Source organism: Megascapheus bottae, chromosome 10 (genome assembly GCF_031878675.1).
Source record: "Megascapheus bottae isolate mThoBot1 chromosome 10, mThoBot2.hap1, whole genome shotgun sequence".
NCBI lineage: Eukaryota > Metazoa > Chordata > Mammalia > Rodentia > Geomyidae > Megascapheus > Megascapheus bottae.
In genome coordinates this window covers 8,927,783-8,947,519 of record NC_143518.1, presented here as the reverse complement: position 1 = coordinate 8,947,519, position 19,737 = coordinate 8,927,783, and the positions used below count along the sequence as shown (strand labels likewise).

At 35.7% G+C, this 19,737-nt stretch overlaps 2 protein-coding genes across 2 annotated transcripts; both read right to left on the bottom strand.

Annotated features, from left to right (window-relative positions):
• Positions 1–797: 797 nt before the first annotated feature.
• Positions 798–1,724, bottom strand: LOC150057459 (olfactory receptor 5V1-like). The gene has a single exon (XM_090340022.1). It carries the CDS (start codon positions 1,722–1,724, stop codon positions 798–800), a length of 927 nt encoding a protein of 308 aa, XP_090196148.1.
• A 10,917-nt stretch (positions 1,725–12,641) lies between these two features.
• LOC150057458 (olfactory receptor 5V1-like) lies at positions 12,642–13,568 on the bottom strand. The gene has a single exon (XM_090340021.1). It carries the CDS (start codon positions 13,566–13,568, stop codon positions 12,642–12,644), a length of 927 nt encoding a protein of 308 aa, XP_090196147.1.
• Between the last annotated feature and the right edge of the window lie 6,169 nt (positions 13,569–19,737).

Here is a 19,737-nt window from a genome sequence, read left to right as displayed (position 1 = left end):
ATTCTTATATATACATATAAAAAACAAGTTGAAGCGTACTTTTAGAGTCACACAACAAACTGCAATCCAAACATAATTTAAACATATAAGTGGGATAGATTGAGCAATAACCCAGAAAACAAAATACAAAAAAAAAACTTTCAAAAACATGAAAACATTTTACTAGTTGTGTGATCATAGCATTTAGTGACAATAGGAATACAGGACACTGAAGAAGGAAAAGCAGCATGCTGTAGATTGAACTGAGAATCTGAATTAATGATCACAATAAATGTTATCAGAAGAGTAGGAAGTAAAAAATGTATAAATTGGGGAAATATATTATATGAAATAGAAGCTGGGCACTGTGGCTCAGGCTTGTAATCCTAGCTACTCATGAGGCTGAAATCTAAGGATCAAGGTTCAAACACAGACCGGGCACAAAAGGACCTGAGACTCTTATCTCCAATTACCCTCTAGAAAATGGGAAGCAGGACTTGGCTCAAGGGTAGGGCAGTAGCTCAGGGACACTGTCCGGGTCCAGGGTTAGGGCAGTAGTCTTGAGCTGAGGAGCTTAGGAACAGTACCCAGGCACAGAGTTCAAGCCCCATGACCCAGAAAAAGAAAATAGTTAAAAAAACAAAGGTGGTGTACTAGATATGTAATTTTCTGTATATGAAATATTTCTCTTTCTAGAGGTGACAGAAATAGGGAGGAAATGATAACTCTCTGAAATAATAACTCTGATCACACAGGCAAATGGGAAAATTTGAGATTTAAGACCAAAGTCACTTTAAATATTGCATTCTATAACACTTTCAGCAACATAACAACCTTCTGAGGGCTCCTTTTACCTCAGTGTTTCTCAAGCTGTAGATCATGGGGTTTAACATTGGAGTAATTACCCCATACAAAAGGGAGATGAGTCTGTCAATGGCAGGAGAATGTTTACTGGAGGAAGGGCGGATGTAGGTAAAGATGACAGTACCATAGAACAAAGAAACCACAATGAGATGGGAACCACATGTGGAGAAGGCTTTGCGCTTCCCCTCTGCTGACTGGATCTTCAGGATGGTGGAAATTATGTACATATAGGAGACCAAGGTGGTTAAGAAAGCAGTGGTTGCAAAGATACCCCCTATCACTAAAACTAGCATTTCAGCCAGGTAAGTAGAAGAACAAGACAGAGCCACCACTGATGGAATATCACAGTAGTATTGGCTAACTTGATTAGACCTGCAGAAAGACAGCTTGAAGGTCATCATCATGTGGAGAAGGGAGTGAAGAAAGCCAGCTGTCCAGGTCCCAGTCAGCAACTGCACACACCGAACATGGGTCATGATGAGAGTATATCGAAGGGGAAAACATATGGCCACATACCGATCATAAGCCATGACAGCCAGCAGAAAGACCTCAGTCCCAGCTAGTGCCACCAGGAAATAAAGCTGTAAAGCACACCCAACAAAAGAAATGCTGTGATCTTCTGTCAAGAGGTTCTGGAGCATCTTGGGAACTGTAGCAGATGGACAAAATATGTCTAACAGGGACAAATTTGCCAAGAGGAAATACATGGGAGTGTGAAGCTTTTTCTCTATGCCAATGGCCAGGAGAATGGCCCCATTACCCGCCAAGGTCACCTGGTAGATGATGACAAACGTCAGGAAAAGAGGGTACTGCATTTCAGAGAGGTCAGAGAGTCTAAGGAGAATAAACTGAGTCACAGTTGTATGATTGTAAAGGTCCATCTCTTCTTTCCACCACTGTCTGTACTGAACTAAGCCAAGAAGCACTGTTTAAGGCTATAAAACAAGGAATCTAACAATGGAGACTCTCCTAACAAAGACAGTATGGATGCTGATGAACTGTGTCGACTAACTCTACTTGGAAACGTTACATTCCATTTCCATTGAGGACTTTAACTTTATTTAAAACAGTTGCTTTACTTACGATATTTTCAAACATGTTCACCCTTCCTTGTCAGAAAGAAGCCCTCTGAATCACTACCTGGGAATCATTGTCAAGCATTCAACAATACTGGATTTTTAGCAGTGGAGCTGATGGTGGATTTCTCATATGCAGATAGGCACTCACTGCATTCTGGTGGTGCTATTTTTATGCTTGTCTATTGTACTGTTTCAGTTCTTCATGCTCTGGTGCACATTGTCTCATAATTTTCTTATTCTGTATTTTGTATGCTTCCATAATACCTATGTTCTAACACAAAGAAAATACACAGATTACTGTAGGCTATATATATGTATATATTTGGAGAAACAAATTAAGAAATACCAGTAGTTAATACACACAAGAAATATATGTATTTAAGTACAGGAATATAAGACTTTTATTTCATCTCTTCAAGTGTCTCTGTTTTAAAACAGTAAATATGAAATGCTTCTTTCATATCATTTCTTGCTGATACTGTGATTTGAATTCAGGGCCTCATGTTTACTTGGTTTATTTGATTAATTGTCTATTACTTGGAAACTATAAAATATTTTTCTTTCATGAAACTAATGATAGAAAATTACAGAATAAATAACAGTGATGAAAAAACTATTGTTGGACTAGGAGTTTGACCTACTAGTAGAGTGCTTGCCTAGCATGCATAAAGCTCTGTTTGTTTCCTGTGTACCACACACATAGATAAAGGCCAAAAGTGGTGTTGTGGCCCAAGTTGTGTAACTCTAGCCCTGGGAACGTCCAAGATTAGTGGTCAGGCCCTTAGTTCAATCCCAAGAACTGGCAAAAAAAAATCTATTACCATGTAAATTCTTATAATGTCAATGCTTATCTGTGCATAATAATATTATGAAAATACAGTAGCATATATACATGAGACATATTGGACTGTAGAAATATTATCTTCAGAGACAAACTTTAAATATCCAATTTAATATTTATATTTGTATTTATTTATTTATTTTTGCCGGTCCTGCATTTGTGCTCAGGGACCAAGCACTGTCCTTGGGTTTTCTCAAGGCTAGAACCCTACAACTTGAGCCTCATTTCCATTTCCGGCTTTTTCTATGTATGTGGTACCAAGAAATTAAACCTAGATCTTTGTGGATACTATGTAAGCACTCTATCACTAGGCCAAACTCCTGGCCTCACATTGGTTAATTTTGTTTTGCTAGTCCTGGGGCTTGAACTCAGGGCCTAGGCATTATCTCTAAGCTTCTTTGTGCTCAAACCTAACATTTTACCACTTGAGCCACCAGCTTTTTCTGAGTAGTTTATTGGAGAAGAGTCTCACAGACTTCTCTGCCCATGCTGGATTTGAACTGCTATCCTTAATCTCAACCCCTTGGGTAGCTAGCATTGCTAGCATGGTGCCTGGCTGGTCAGAACTTTTTTAGAATTATTTTTTATATAGTAAAAAATGTCTATATTTTACTTACTTGAAATTAAGCTTTTCTACAGCACTTTGATAAAACCAGAGTCCCTTAAATCCAAGGATGATGATCAGGAACTGCATCAATTGTAACTGAAAATTTCTTTAGAAATTCTCTGAAATACAGAAAAAGTCATTAGATAACTTGCATTTTTTTGCACTAAAAAGATGAATGCAGGAAAATGTTGACATTCTGCTAATCGTCAAAGATGGCAATCAGTATGAAAAGAAACAATAACCAGTCGAAATGATGTAACTTGAACCTACTATTTTCTTCTCAACAAACCCCAGGTATATTAGTTACTACTCAAACTGCCAGCAATGGCTTAATTATTTTACAAAAACAAAACTAAAACTTTAAAACCTTAAGTGATTTTAAATGTGTTATGCATTCATAAGCACATATGAAAACTGATGTACTTATGTTTTTCCAAGAGGCCATCCTCATCATCTGTACTGTCTTGGTCACTAAGTCTGATTGGAAATTTAATGCCCTGGCCCAGCTTTATATCTTCTTGTAGTTGCTTCTGTAGTTCATCTAGCCTGAGAATTGATAGAATGCCATAAGAGATTATTCTTAAAAATAAAACAAAACTTCAGTATATATTAAAAGCAACACAAAGTATCCTGTTTATCATAAATCTGTTATACTATTGGTCTAATCATGTATCTGAATGCATTATGATGTTTACCAAATCGCAGAAAGTCTATTCTGGGTAACAGGCTTTTAACTAGCTACAAGTATAGCATCAGAATAGCGCACCATTGCATGCAAGACTTAAGTATTTATTTATAACCAGAAGTTTAAGGATAACCTGTCCAAATCATTCCGAGTGGGAACAGAAAAACAGCACAAAAAAGAACACCAATTTGATTCTTCATTGTGTGTGTGCTCGAACGTGCATGTACATACATGCAAGTACTAGTGCTTAAGCTTGAATTTAAGTCCTCACACCCTCACTCAGCTCTTTTGTTCTTGGCTGTTGTTGTACCACTTGAGCCATGGCTTTAGTTATTATGCTAGTTAATTGTAGATAAGATGCTGACTCCAAATCACAATCCTTAGATGTCAGCTTCCTATGTAGCTATCAATATGGAGCCACCAGCACATAACATTAATGCTCAATTTTAACTAAGCCATTTCAGATTTAATATTCCAGATCCCATTAATTCAAAGCAGAAAAATTATTTTTAACCAAAGGGTCCACAAAATCCCTATAGCTACCTGTTCAAGTTTAAGCTATGTATATGCCATCTTCTATGTAATCAAGTAAATGTTACCTCAACTTACTTATTTTTGGTGGTATTGGGGTTTAAACTGAGAGCCTAACATTTGCTGATCAAGTGCTGTTAGGTAAAGTTTTCTGGGCCAGTTTCACAGATTATAATTGATAAGGAATGCATTTCCCTTAGCAAAAAGTCTGCAACCGGTCACATACGTATCTTTTTTTGTTGTTCTGGTCCTGGGGCTTGAACTCTGCTGTCCCTGAGATTTTTTTTGCTCAAGGGTAGTATTCTACCACTAAACCTCTGGCTTTTTCTTATGTGGAGCAGATATAATTCATTGTAGGTAGGAGTCTCAAGGAATTTCTTGTCAGGACTGTTTATTTGTTTTGTTTTGGTTTGTTCTTTTTTTTGCAAGTCCTGAAATTGAACTCAGGGCCCAAGCACTGTCCTTGGGTTTTCTCAAGGACCCTACCACTTGAGCCACAGCTCTACTTCTGGCTTTTTCTATGTATGTAATACCAAGGAATCAAACCCAGGACTTTATGCATGCTAGGCAAGCACTCTACTTAGCCAAACTCCCAGCACCTATTTCTTTTTATTCACAGTTGTAAATTGCATGCTTTTTAGAAAGATGAACTATAAGAAATATACTTACAGCATTTTGTTATATGCATATAGCCTCATTTTTCCACAAGTTACATAATCAATATGCATCCATCAAAATTATCCAGTATATTATTTTTTAAATTTTGTAACTGGCTATTTAATTTGGTTCAATAAAAATTATGGTCTTAATATATCATATGCATCATATTATGTGGAGAGTTTTTTTCATTGCTTCTCCTACTTACAAGCATAACTTAATCAAGAATTTCTTGTAATTTATTTTGAATTATGAGTGGAATTTTATCAACAATATTTTTAAGCAAGAAATTCCATAACTTGCTCAGACATGTAAAGAATCAGTAGTTCACAGAGGATTCAGAGAATCTCTTAGGAAATGCATTCTTTACAAACCCTGCCACATGTGATCACTGATATAGACATGTAATTATCATCTTACAGGTTGTGTGGCTAGCATTAACTTCACACTGGAAATCACCTAGAAATGAAACTTTGTTATTTCCATCTTGCTAGTTTGCATAGAGTCAGAGCCAAATGAAATACACATGAAGTTTTCTGCTCAGAAAATAGTTACCTAAAGTTTCAACTGTATAAAGAAAAATGACATTTGCTTATTAGGCAAACAATGTTTCACAAATATATCTGAAACCTTAATATAATTAAAATTTTGTTCTACTTAAAATATCACTACTTGAAGAAATATTGCACTTAGTTTTTTTAAAATAGATTATGTTTACCACACAGAAAATCAGGAAGAAGAAAGCAAGATGATTCTGTCCATACACCACTTCAGTCAGTCAAAGCAAACACCACTTATATATAGAACTCACATTAGAATTTAATTTATAATTTATGTTTTGCTCATTTGTCCCTTAGGAAATACAATAATGAAGATTCTAGAGTAATATTTTCTTCTTCATAAATCCAGTCCTAGCAATTGAAATACATCGTTGAAAAAATTATGCAAGGTTTTAGTAGTATAAAATTAGATGAGTGCCATTTTGTTTCATATAAAGGCCTAGAGTCAGGTTTACAATATTTTATTGATCATGTGGACAAAAAGTAAGAAATAAATTGGTGTTACTAAGTAACTTAGATTCTTACAATTGCAGTGACAATTCATCCAAAATATGAGCTCTAGCCTTAAGAAAGCCCAAGGACAGGGCCTGAGGGCCCTGAGTTCAGTCCCAAGGACTTGCAAAAAAAGTCTGTGATGTGATACTCTATAGACATAATGCTATATTATACAGATTGACATATATCTATGGCATACAAGCCCTCAGCTCAATTTTAATTATGTTCTAAAATCTATGTGCCAGTGATTGCATGTAGAGATTCCCTTCTTCAATACTTGTTTGTTAAATATGCCATTTGAAATATGATGTAAAACTCAGTGTTAAGAAAATCTTTCTAAGAAAAAACTAAGTTAATATTTCCATTTATATCAAGAAATGCAGTGACTTTTAACTGTTCAAAGGCTTTGTGCCTGGCTTGCATTTCACTGCATTTCAAGTGTTGGCAATAACCTGATGCTGGGCACAGCATCGTCCCTATTTTATCCCTCCAACATGCATTCTTACAAGATAAATTATAAAGAAAAGATGATTTTAACTGTGACTATAAGGAGGCATTTAATGATAAAACTAAATAAAGCATTTAAGAATGGATAATACTGGGGACAGTGAGCGTGGAATATAGATAGAGTGCTTGCGTAGAATTCATGAACCCCTGGGTTCTGTTCCTCAGTTCTACATATACAGAAAAGGCTGGAAGTGGTTCTATGGCTCAAGTGGTGGAGCTTTAGCCTTGATAAAGCCCATGGACAGTGCCCAGCCCCTGAGTTCAAGCACCAGGATTGGCCAAAAAAAATTAATGGCTAAGACTGGAGCCATAGAAGACAAGTTGTTTGAAGTCCATATTTCCAGCTATTCCAGAATCAGATATCAAGAAGATTGTGATTCAGGGAAAGCCCAGGCGAAAGGTACTGAGCTGGATGTTATGGCATGCATCTGCCACTTTAGCTACATAGAAACTGTAATTAGGATGATCACAAAGCAAACTATCCCTCGCCAAGGCAAAAAGGACTGGAAATAGCTCAATGTCAGAGGACATTTCTACCAACTATGAGGCCCTAAATTAAATCCCTAGTACCATAAAAATGGTAGAATTGGTGTGAAATAAGATATAATATCACTACAGAATGGTAGATCTTCACTACCCATACAACAGACAAAGGCCTCATATCTAAAATATATCCACAGCTCAAAAAATTGAATCACTCCAAAACTAATCTCCAAAGAAACAACCATCCCATTAAAAGATGAGCCAAAGATTTAAGAGAGAGTTCTCTGAAGAAAAAATAAGAATGGCCTATAGACACATAAAGAAATGCTCAACATCTCTGGCCATAAAAGAAATGCAAATCAAAACAACTCTAAGATTCCACCTCACTCCAGTTAGAATGGCCAGGATCAAGAAATCTAATAACAACAGATGCTGGAGGGGATGTAGCCAGGAGGGATCACTACTACACTGTTGGTGGGAGTGCAAACTCATTCAACCACTCTGAAAAGCCGTATGGCAGTTCCTCAAAGGACTAAACATAGAATTCCCCTCTGACCTAGCAATTCCACTACTTGGCATTTACCCAATGGTCCAGAAAAAAGGGCATACTAAAGCCACTAGCGCAATGATGTTCATTGCAGCACTAATTACCATAGCAAAGGTATGGAACCAACCCAGATGCCCCTCAGTTGATGAGTGGATCAACAAGATGTGGTATTTATACACAATGGAATTCTATACTGTTGTCAGAAAGAATGATATGCCCCATTTGTAAGGAAATGGAAAGACTTAGAAAAAATCATATTAAGTGAAGTGAGCCAGACTCAAAGGAACATAGGCTCAATAGTTTCCCTCATTTGTCATCAGTAGAAACCTTGGGCTCTCCTAGCAGAGATTTACAACAGAACAAAATCTAGATACATAAGGCCATATAGAATGATGCTAAATGAAAGGACCTCCAGGATATAGAAACAAAAGCCATATAATGAGTGATTGTTGTCCTTAATGTATTATGTTAGCTCTCATCTCTTTTGCTGTCCCTTGGTTATCTCATATTGTTACAGTATTTCACCTGGTTATCTGATATATTGTATATATGCATATCTGGTTATTTGAAGTCGGATAGGAAAGGGGGGAAAACAACATGAGCGGCAGGGGGGTGGGGAGCGGGAAATGGGGACCAAGACATGAGAAAGGTTATCAATGTATGTGAAGTAATGCACCTTCTGTCTGGTGAATACAATGTAACTCTTCTGTTAATTACAATAAAAAATATATGTAAAAAAGAAATTCAAATCAAAACAACTCTGAGATTCCACCTCACTCCAGTTAGAATTCCCATGATCAAGAAACTAATAACAACAGATGCTGGTGGTTATGTGGTCAGGAAGGATCATTGACGGGGTGTAAACTTGTCCAACCACTCTGGAAAGCAGTGTTGTGATTCCTCAAAAGACTAAACATAGAGCTCCCCTATGACCCAGTAATCCCACTACTAGGCATTTACACAAATATGCAGAAACAAGACCATACTAAACCTATCAACACAACATCCATGATGTAAATAAACCATATCTTCATGACCCATTCACCAACTGAGGGGCATCTGGGTTGGTTCCATATCTTAACTATGGTGAATAATGCTGTGATGAACTTAGTTGTGTGTGAATTCCAGGATATGGAAACTAGAGGTTTATCTTTGTGATTGTTGTTCTTAATGTACTATGTGAAGCTATTTCTTTTTTCTTCTTTTCCCCTTAATGTTTATTTCATGTTGTTATTTTATTTGACTTTGGTACTTGGCATATTGTGTATATGCTTATTTGTGTATTTAAAAATGAGGTCAGGGAAAAACAAGATGAGTGGGAGGGGATGGAGGAAAGGAAAGTGGGAGAAAAACATGGGAAGGGGTAACAATGTTCAAGAAGTAAGGTATCCACTATCTGATGAATGTAACTAACCCCTCTGTACATCACCCCAACAATAAAATAATTTTTATGTCAAAAAAGAACCCTATGGACTCCACTCCCAAGCTGCTTGAACTGATTCAAAACTTTAGCAAGGTAGCAGGGTATAAAATTAATCTTCAAAAATCGACCACCTTCCTATATATATGCCACCCTTTTTCTTATGAAATTGGTTTGATTGTTATATTACTTATAGATCATGGTATCTTTTCATCAAATCACATCTCTCGAAAGGACAATTAAGGAAAGGTAGAGAAGTCATCTGACTTCACCACTAAAGCGGTGCATATATAGATTGCCCGCTGCAAGCCGCAGACATGGTCCCTTCAACTTCTCTTCAGTGATGCATAACCCAGATCCCCAAGAACTCAACTGAGCAGTGGAGCTCAACTGCCCATACATGTCCACCAGGGCAGTGGAATTACCCACCGGTCTGTCAGTCCATTTTCACTGTTGCATCAACATATCAGAGGTGATACATTGTAAAGAAAATTAGCCTATATGTTAGAAGCAATGAACCTACTATCTGTCAAATGTAACTGTAACCCCTCTATACATTACCACACAATAAAAAATTAAATTAAATTAAATTAAATTAAAAGAACATCAGTCTATTAAACTCAGACTTCTCAAGGTGCAAAGTCCAGACTACCCTGATGCCAGCTAAGGTGCTATGTTTCATGATGGAGGACATCAGGGGTGAAGTGAGTGGAAAGAAGCTTCCCAGAGAAGGCAGAATGCGGATGAGGAGCGGTCAGTCTGGCTTATTTTTCATAGCCCTTGCCAGAGAACTAACCAGAAGCCTGTTTTCATGTGTAAAAATTTAAAAAGCATCAAGAGTATAGAACGCATTATAATCTCTGATTCTAAATTTCCACTTTCTGTTTTTTTAATTAGAGAATTTATTGAAAAAATAAAAGAAAGGATTTATTAACATTGATTTTTACATCATATTTCAAATGTCATGTTTAACAAGTATTTAAGAATGGAATTTCTGTATACAATCACTGGCACTTAGGTTTTAGAACATAATTAAAATTAAGCATTAATCTATATAATAAAACATTATGTCTATAGAGTATATAGCCCATGATAGCTTTTTATGTCTATGTAGTTATGTTTATATCTCCAAGACCATGTCCATAACATTGGGTACCCAAATATTGAGTCATCGCTATTGTACTGTTAAGATCTAATATCCTCATATTAAGGATGTCATGTGCCTTTGTTGCTTTGGTCTTCACTTATCTCACTCAACATGATTCTCTCTAGCTTCATTTTCTGCCTTTTAAGATGTTGTTCTTGTATTTCTTTCCTTTTGAAATGGAAATAGTAGTATAAAGACAGCAATAAATATCCAAATGAAACTATGTTAGAGGATGAGTATGTCAATGTGTGTGATAGGTAATTTTCCCTTTAACTGTTGTTTGTACTTCAGTATGTCAATCAGGAGATACTCATGCTGAAAACTTCACTAAGCCTACACTGAGTATGATTATAACCTACAGAGATATTATTTGTACTGTAATATAGATACGCTCTTTGAAAGGTGATGCACATTCATTGTTAGAGGTCATGTATGCAGATTGCTGTGACTATATTTTGAAAGAATTAGTATACATTATTAGAAAACTGATTGAGCATTATCTAAAAATGTTTAGTCCAAGACAATTCAGGAGGCAAAAAACACCAACCAGAGAGTCTGGTTCCAGTTTGTACATATATTGTTATGTAGTAGATTTATAAACTTTTTCTTTTGCCAGTCCTGGGCTTGGGCTTGGGGCCAGAACAATGTCCTTTGGCTTTCTCAAGGCTAGAGCTCTACCACTTGAGCCACAGCACCACTTCTGGCTTTTTTCTATGTATGTGATACCGAAGAATTGAACCCAGGTTTTTGTGTATCCTAGGCCAGCACTCTACCACTTTGCCAAACTTCAGGCCTCTATGCAGTAGATTTAGACAACTGGAAGTTGCTTGAAATTTAACTTACCTGAATAAAATTCTTGATTCATTTCCTATGAAGAATTGGTCTCACATCCAGAATTCATGGCATTCTTTAAAATGCTACTGCTGTACCAATCATTATTCTTACCTATTAGTCTCTATGAAAAATGCTGTGCACTCCACAGCATTTAGGCAAACTTAGCACAAAACATTATCACATAAACAAACCAAATTGAAAAAGTGTGGGGAATTGCTGAAATGGTTGCTTAGCAAGCAAAAGAACTTGACTTAAATCCTAATATTCACAAAAGAAGAAAGTATTAGAACCTCAGAATTTTATGTAAAACTATAAGTAGGGAGATTTTTATAATTTTTAAATTGATTTCTGAAAATTGTTTCTAGAATTTTCTATCGCCTGATTCATCATTGAAATGATGATATCTACCTTGTTACTGAGAGAATAAAATTAAATACACTTTTGAGTATTGCCAGTAAAATACCCATATTTAATCAACATTACCTTCATATGTAGGGAGATATTAAAGAAATACTTAATTATTTGATATCTAAAAGGAAGCCTTGCTTAAATTTCAAATGTTTTATTTAATTTTATACCTATCTAATTCCAACAAATATACTTGTACAATGAAAATTTCATTCTTTCATACAGTATGCAAGCTCGATTATTGAGAATAAATCAAGGAATCAACATAAAAATTTGAAGTTCCAGTAGAACCTCTATAAATAGTATAATTTTACAAGGTCATTGAAATCTCAATTATGTATGCATTCCCTAGCTCCATCTAAAATTAAATGAAAGTAATTATCCTACATTATGATGACTACTGGAAGAATGTTCTAAAGCATGTCAATTGGTTCAACTGACTTTTGTCATAGATCATTGATGCCTAGGCCAAGTATCTAAAAACTGCTTACAACCAAATTTTAGAGTCACAGTTACACATGATAAATAGTTATTTGATGCAGATTACACATGAATGAAATCTTTGACAATACAGAAAAAATATACATTCAATAATATATAAACATTTCACTAGCTGTGTGGTTACATCCTTTAGTGAAAACAGAAATGACTACAGGACACAGAAGAAAGAGATACAGAATACCACATAGGGAATAGAGAATCTGAAATGCAAACAATGAACATATAGTAAGCCTCACCACCAGACTGGAAACTGGGAACTGTATGGCAAAAGTAATTAGGACACACAGAGCTAGGAAATCTATGATAGAAGAGAATAGAAGCCCAAAGTTGGTGCATTAAATAAGTAATTATATAAGAAATACTTCTCTTTCTAGAGGTGAAAGAGGGAGTAAATGATAACACTCTGAACTATTAACTGTCATCACACATGCAATGAAAAGTGCTGAGATTTATGACAATGCAAAATCAGTTTCAATATTGCATTCTGTAAGCATATTTAGCAACGTAACAACTTTCTGAGGGCTCCTTTCACCTCTGTGTTTCGCAGGCTGTAGATGACGGGATTTAGCATTGGAGTGATTACTCCATACAGCATGGAAATGAGTCTGTCTCTGGCTAGGGCTTTTTCACTGGAAGAGCGGCGCATGTATGTAAAGATGGCAGTGCCATAGAACAAACAAACCACAGTGAGGTGGGAGGCACATGTGGAGAAGGCTTTGCGCTTCCCTTCTGCTGACCGGATCTTCAGGATGGTGGAGATGATGTACATATAGGAGATCAAGGTAGTCAAGAAGGCACTAGTCCCAAAGATACCACCTATCACTAGAGCAAGTAATTCTGCCACATAAGTAGACGTGCAGGACAGGGCCACAATTTGTGGGATATCACAGTAGTACTGGTTAACTCGATTAGACTTGCAGAAAGACAGGCTGAAGGTGGCCATTGTGTGGATGACAGAATTGAGAAATCCTGCTGCCCAGGTTCCAGACACCAGCTGTGCACAGCGAATGTTTGTTATGATGAGGGTGTAACGAAGGGGAAAACATATGGCCACATACCGGTCATAAGCCATGACAGCGAGAAGAAAGACTTCAGTCCCCATTAGTGCCACCAAGAAATACAATTGTAAAGCACAGCCAACAAAGGAAATGTTGTGGTCTTCGGTCAAGAGGGTGTTTAGCATCTTAGGAACAGTAGTTGATGAACAGAACATATCTAAGAGAGACAAATTTGCTAAAAAGCAATACATGGGAGTGTGAAGAGTTTTCTCTATGCCAATGGCCAGGAAGATGGCCCCATTACCTGCTAAGGTGATCTGATAGATGAGAGCAAAGGAGATGAAAAGAGAGTACCGCACCTCAGGGAGGTCAGAGAGCCCTACAAGGATGAAACCCCTCCCTGTGGTGTGATTGTAGACGTCCATCGTTTCTCCACAAGTCTTTCTAGGGGATAATAAATAAATAGAGGTGAGGGGATAAATCAAGGAGACTAGTGTTAAAATATTTCTTGGATACTGTTGTGATGTTGTCACAGATGATTATGCTAATCTTAGTTCAATTTCAGTTACTGGAACATCTGCTTAAAACCTCTCCAGAACTCCTGGTATTCTTGAACTATTCATTATTGATTCCTTATGCATGAGAAAGTAATTCAATTGCTAGAGAGATAGTTAACATCTCCCTTTTAAGTAAAACCCCAAAGTGACCTTTTACAAGTGTTTAGGATGAAACAACTCAGTAAATACTTAGAATATATTTTTCACTTTAGAGTTATATTCTAATTTTTTGTAATTTTATTGCATTTTAGTTTTGTAGACTTTGAGATGTAGACAAGAATATGGATATAGATAGAAACTTTATCAAATATTACTAATTAATGTATCCATAACAAAAGTTAGTAGGAAAATAAGAGAAAGGATGACGTGAGCAGGCTCATGTGTGAAACCCTAGCTGAACTGCAGTTGAGATCTATGCATTGTGTTTCCAAGGCAACCTGGGCAGAAAAGTCTGTAAGACTCTTGTCTCCATTTAAATGCAGGTGCACACACTCACTCACTCACACTCCCTCACAAACAGACAAATGGACGTGGAGCTGGGGCTCAAGTGTTAAAGCACTAGCCTTGATCCAAAATACTCAGAAGCATGAGTTCAAGCCTCAGTATTAGCACATACAAAACATACCATACTCATGTATATATATATATATATAAACACATATTTTCCACTGAATAAAGTTTAGTAAAGTTAAATGAAATGTGGAAATAGATGTAGGCTTTTTCGATAGTGCCTAAATATCACCAATATGAGACAATTTAATTTCTGTGTATTCAATTCCTTTTCTCCTAATTATATATTTGACCATGCATCTAATATACTTAGGGAAATATGAACATTCAAAGTTCTATCTAACAGACATCTTTTTGTTTTATTACTCACATTTAATTTTATCATTCTGATTGCATTTATGTGTATCTTAAAAACTCATGTAACCATGAGTTACAAAAAGAGATGTCTTTACAAAAAGACATTCATGATAAACTGTCCAGTCGTTTTCCTGTAGAATTTTTTCTGCCCTACAAAAATAATTTTAATGTCAAATATCTCATTAAATCTCAAAACAAGGATGACTAACATGTAAGATGAAAAAGTCACTTTCTGAGATTCCCCTGCCTCTTATTTTTCCTGATGTAAACTACTAATCGCTTTCTTGCTCAAATAATACACACACAATAATAATACAAATTATACAAACTGTTTTAGTTGCACAAATGAAATAGACTTACCTTCTTCTGCCTTTCCTCCTGTAATTTTTCAATAAGAATCCTGGAGATCACTTAGAGTATATTACCTTTCTTTCTTCAAGTGAGGACATATTAGGGGCATATCATCAAGTCATGAAATTGTCATGAAAATTATTCTTATAACTATAAATGGTCTGGTTATTATTTTTAACAGTGACAAAGGATTTTAACAGATGAAATTATTAAAATAAAAACTTCTATTGTATTAATACTCAAATTTCCAAATGTTCAAATCTATAGAACTTATTTAGTTTTAGCTTGTTTTTACTTTTATACATTAATATTTGGAAAATAAAATAGTAATGAAGAAATTAAAATGCTTTTGCTAACAGAAAAAATTGATGCCACCACCTTACATATATTCATATTGCTTTATACCCACAGGTAGTAACTTGACTACTTTTCAAAATAAGGTTTATGAGAAATGAGTCAGTAACATTGACTCATAGCCTGGTTCTTCTCTAGACTTTGTATTCAACACGTATCTTTCATAAACATATAATACATTTCCTTAAACTTTGTTCACAAATCTTTATTGAATCATGCTCATGATTTTAGATAGAAGGTGGGACATTTGATCAAGATGCATTGTTTCCCTAACAAAAATGTTAATTTAAATCCCCTTTGCACAATTACTTAAATATGGTTTAAAATTAAAAACTTTATGAGCTTGGCAAATAGAATCCAATATTTTCTATTCATTTGGAATAATATGAATCATATTTTGTGAAAGATATCTTTCTGAAAAGAGGCTCTACAGTGTTTCTTATCCAGCAATTCAATAACTTATATTCTAGAAAACAGAAGCAACTTCTTTTTCTTCTGTGATTACTTGACAAATATAAGCACATCATGATGGATACAAGTAGAAATGGCTTTGTTATGGTTAGAAAAAGTCAAAAATATAATTATAATAAGCCCAAAGGATGTGTGACTAGAATTAATTTTTTTCTACAGGAATTACTCATTCCCTCATAGTTCTGTGATTGATCTATTCATATGTACCACATATTTAACACTTTTTCCTTTAGCAGTTACTTGAATTTTCCAGTCTAAAAAAAGAAAAATAGTTTACTAAAAATAGTCACTGTTAGATTCAAGTTCATAATGTGTTTGCTGTGTGTGTGCTAATCCTGGGGCTTGAACTCAGTGCCAGATTGATATCTCAGATTTCTGTTTACACATGGCTAGCACACTACCACTTAAGCTACAGCTCCACTTCCACTTTTTCAGTAGTTTATTGTAGGTAAGTGTCTCACAGATTTTCCTGCCCAAGCTGGCTTCCAAATACAATCCTCAAATCTCAACCGTGTGAGTAACTAGGATTACAGGTGTGTGTCACCAGTGTCCAGCTAAATAAAGTTTGATTTTAAAACAGCACACTTTTTTTAGCCTGTCTTAGGGCTATATTTAGGCCCTGAATTTTTTTTTTTTGCATAGAGGTAGCCCTCTACCCCTTTAGCCACAGTTCCATTTATGCTTATTAGTAGCTAACTGAAGATAAGAGTCTCCTGGACTTTTCTGATCAGAGTAGTTTCAAATCTGGATCCTGAGATCTCAGCCTCCTGAATAGGTCGAGTTACAGGCATGAACCACAGACAGACACCGAACTAAAGAAGCAGCACATTTTTCTTGAAAAGATTTTGGATAAGGAAAAGTGGATAAATAAATAAATCAATAGCAGATACGTTAGAATAATGATTAAGGCTTCTGAATTTTAATCTCTATCTGCATGGAGATATCTGGTTACCTGTAAGTCCTATGGACCTAGTCTTATAGGAAACCAACATTCACCTTCATGGGCCAGAAACATTGGCTATAGAAATCTACATTCCAAAATCGGAAGTGTACACTTGTGAGAGCATGTGTACATTACAGTAACATTATTTCTGTGCATTTACTCACACAATCTAAATAATCTTTTTCAGTTTTCTAATTTAATATTCAGTTTTAATCAGCTGCTAAATTTGCACATCTTCAAACCATATCAGCACCTTCGTATGAGTTCAATTACTTAAAAAAAATAAACATAGTTATCTTGCCTTCTCAGTTTCAGAGGCTTCACTCCAATGCCACATTAAACAGAAGAAAGCTGAACAATTTAGACTAGAGAAAGTGCATCAGTAAATCCAAGAGAAGACCCCATATACAGTGTGTTGAAATTCATTCTGCACTTTACATTATTTCTATTCTCCCCTGTGGAAGAATAATGATAATAAGGACTCTGGGGAGAATGCTCTTCTCCACAAATCAAAATTATTACTCACTCCAAAACTGACACTAATCAATTTAGGGTAAATTTTTAAGACATCTATATTATACAACTCTGGTAGTCAAGCTATTAAAATAGCCTAAGAAAAGAGAAACAACTTCCTCTTATAACTAATGGTTATATTTGTATACAAATCTTTAATTTCAAAATATTTTGCTGTAGTCAGTCATTTTCCTTTAAAAAATATATCTGGGCAGGAAACTTTGCTTAGTGATTCAGTGCTTGCCTAGCATGCATGAAGACCCTGGTTCAATTCCTCAGTAAAACATACATAGAAAAAGCCAGGAGTGGTGCTGTGGTTCAAGTGGTAGAGCTCTAGCCTTGAGAAAGTCCAAGGGCAGTGTTCAGGCCCTGAGTTCCAGCCCCAGCCCTGGCAAAAAAATATTTTAAATAAAAAAATAAAATCATTGTATCATTAGAGTTATAAATTCGGCTTCATGTTACAAAAAGTAGAATGTAATATAACGGTATGCTAATTATTTACTTTCATATTGTTAAGATTATTTAACACAAATATAAAAACCTGTATTAGACACAAAGTGAAATTCCAAACTCAGTTAAGCCCATAATTTTATAGAATATTTGTAAGACCAAGCATAAAAATAAATCTATGAGGAAAAGTCTGTTTACCATTTACACTGTTCATTTGTATCCTTTGAAATCTGCCTACTAATATAAAAAGAACAATATTTGTTTTCTTTTAGAAACACCCTTAGCAATCTGACAATTTAGGCTTCCTGCACTATTTTGCCTATTTTCATTTTTAAAATTTCTTTACTGATAATTTTGAAGACTTAGACCTTCTATTTGTTTTCTATAAATATCCTTTTTAAAATACTTATTCTACAAAGGAGTTGTCATTTAAAAAGTAGTTAATAAATATTATTATCAGTTAATAATAATAAATACAGCTTTATAGGTGCCACCCCTTTCAATACTCTCACCAATTCAACTCATCCTTTCCCCCACTCTTCTTAATTTTGTAAAATATACATTGTATTTTGACTCATTTTTTCCCTGTCTTCCTCTTCATTTATCCAATCTTTTCCCTTGACCCCTTTCAAATACCTACTCATGTCTTGGTGTTTTTGAGAGAACTTTGACGTTCTCTCAAAATAATTACACTATTTCAGCTCTCTCTTAAATCTACCCTATCTCAATTACACATTTATATACATTTTCATGCACCTAATATATTTACTTACAAGTGTTTAGGCTAAATCTACCTTCCGTATTTAAGGGGATATGTGCATCCTCTGATTCTTTTAGTCTGAATTACTTCATTTAATTTATTTTTCCAGGTTTTCTTAGCCTATAGGGCTCATCTTCAATGTTCAAAACAAGCCCTTCAACCTCAACTACCTATGCACTGCAGACACTTCAGTTCTTGCCACAGTCATGACTCCAGGAAGGGAAAAGGAGAGTGAGTTCACTGACATCATTTTGAATCATCTCTACTGACAACAATGCACTTCCCCAAGTCCCAATATTCTATGATTGAAAATGTTGAATTATATGATCTCTCTCAGATACCAGGATATTTGAGAATCATCATATTCTTAATTGTTTGAGAAAGCTCTTAGAAAACTGATAAATATTGTAAAATAACGCACATATTTAAAGTTCTCCTTCCAGTTACTTTCATGCATAACCTTACGATCTATTGACCATTTTTTCTACTATATGTGTATCAATATTTTGGCTAAGGTATTTGAAAATATCAGCGTTAAAGAACACATCTCAATTTTCTCTTATTTAGAATTTTCTATTGTTTTCTGTTTGACAAATCAGATAGGGAATTTTTTCACTATTTATTCTCCTCACAATATGAAAATGAGGGTAGGATCCCAATTAAACATCATGAACAATATATTAAAATAAAATCATATTTTAAAATCAGCACAGTGAAATAAGATGGTGGAGGGTCAACAGGAGCCTGAGAAACCAAAGCTTTAGAATTTTACCAAATAGTTGATGTCTAGAGAGTCACACCAAGTTAGCTATAATTGTACAGAGATTTTTGCCACACAGGAAAATTATGGGCATCCTGCTTAAGAAGACAGATTTGAACACATGCTTGTGCACTGGCCACAACTGTGGTGGTGGACAGAGAGATTCAGGTCAAAGGTACCAGTCAAATTGTGTGTAGTTTTGCACTCCTCTTCAGCAGAAACTGCATGACTAGGAGCAGAATACCACATCCTGCTGGTCACAGTCTGATGCAGATCACTGGTGGTCTGAAACACCAAGGGAAAGTGTGAGCCATCCTCACTCCTGCCAAAGAACAAGTTTTGGAAAGAAGCCCCAACACACACCCCAGAAGAATACCATCTTTGATTCTGGCATAGAGTCGGCCAGAGCAACCAGCGGGTAACAGGCCTGAGAGGCAGCCCATTTTCAACTGGGCAAAGGAATCTGACCAGTGAGAGACATCTCTGCCCCTGGGAAAGTAGCCCTATCCAAGAGAAGGGAGTTCTACCCAGAGAGAGACAACCCCCTTGGGCAGGCACAGGTGACATT

Excerpts from the sequence above, each read along its gene's own strand:
- LOC150057459 (XM_090340022.1), bottom strand. The coding sequence starts at position 1,724 with ATGGACCTTTACAATCATACAACTGTGACTCAGTTTATTCTCCTTAGA.
- LOC150057458 (XM_090340021.1), bottom strand. The coding sequence starts at position 13,568 with ATGGACGTCTACAATCACACCACAGGGAGGGGTTTCATCCTTGTAGGG.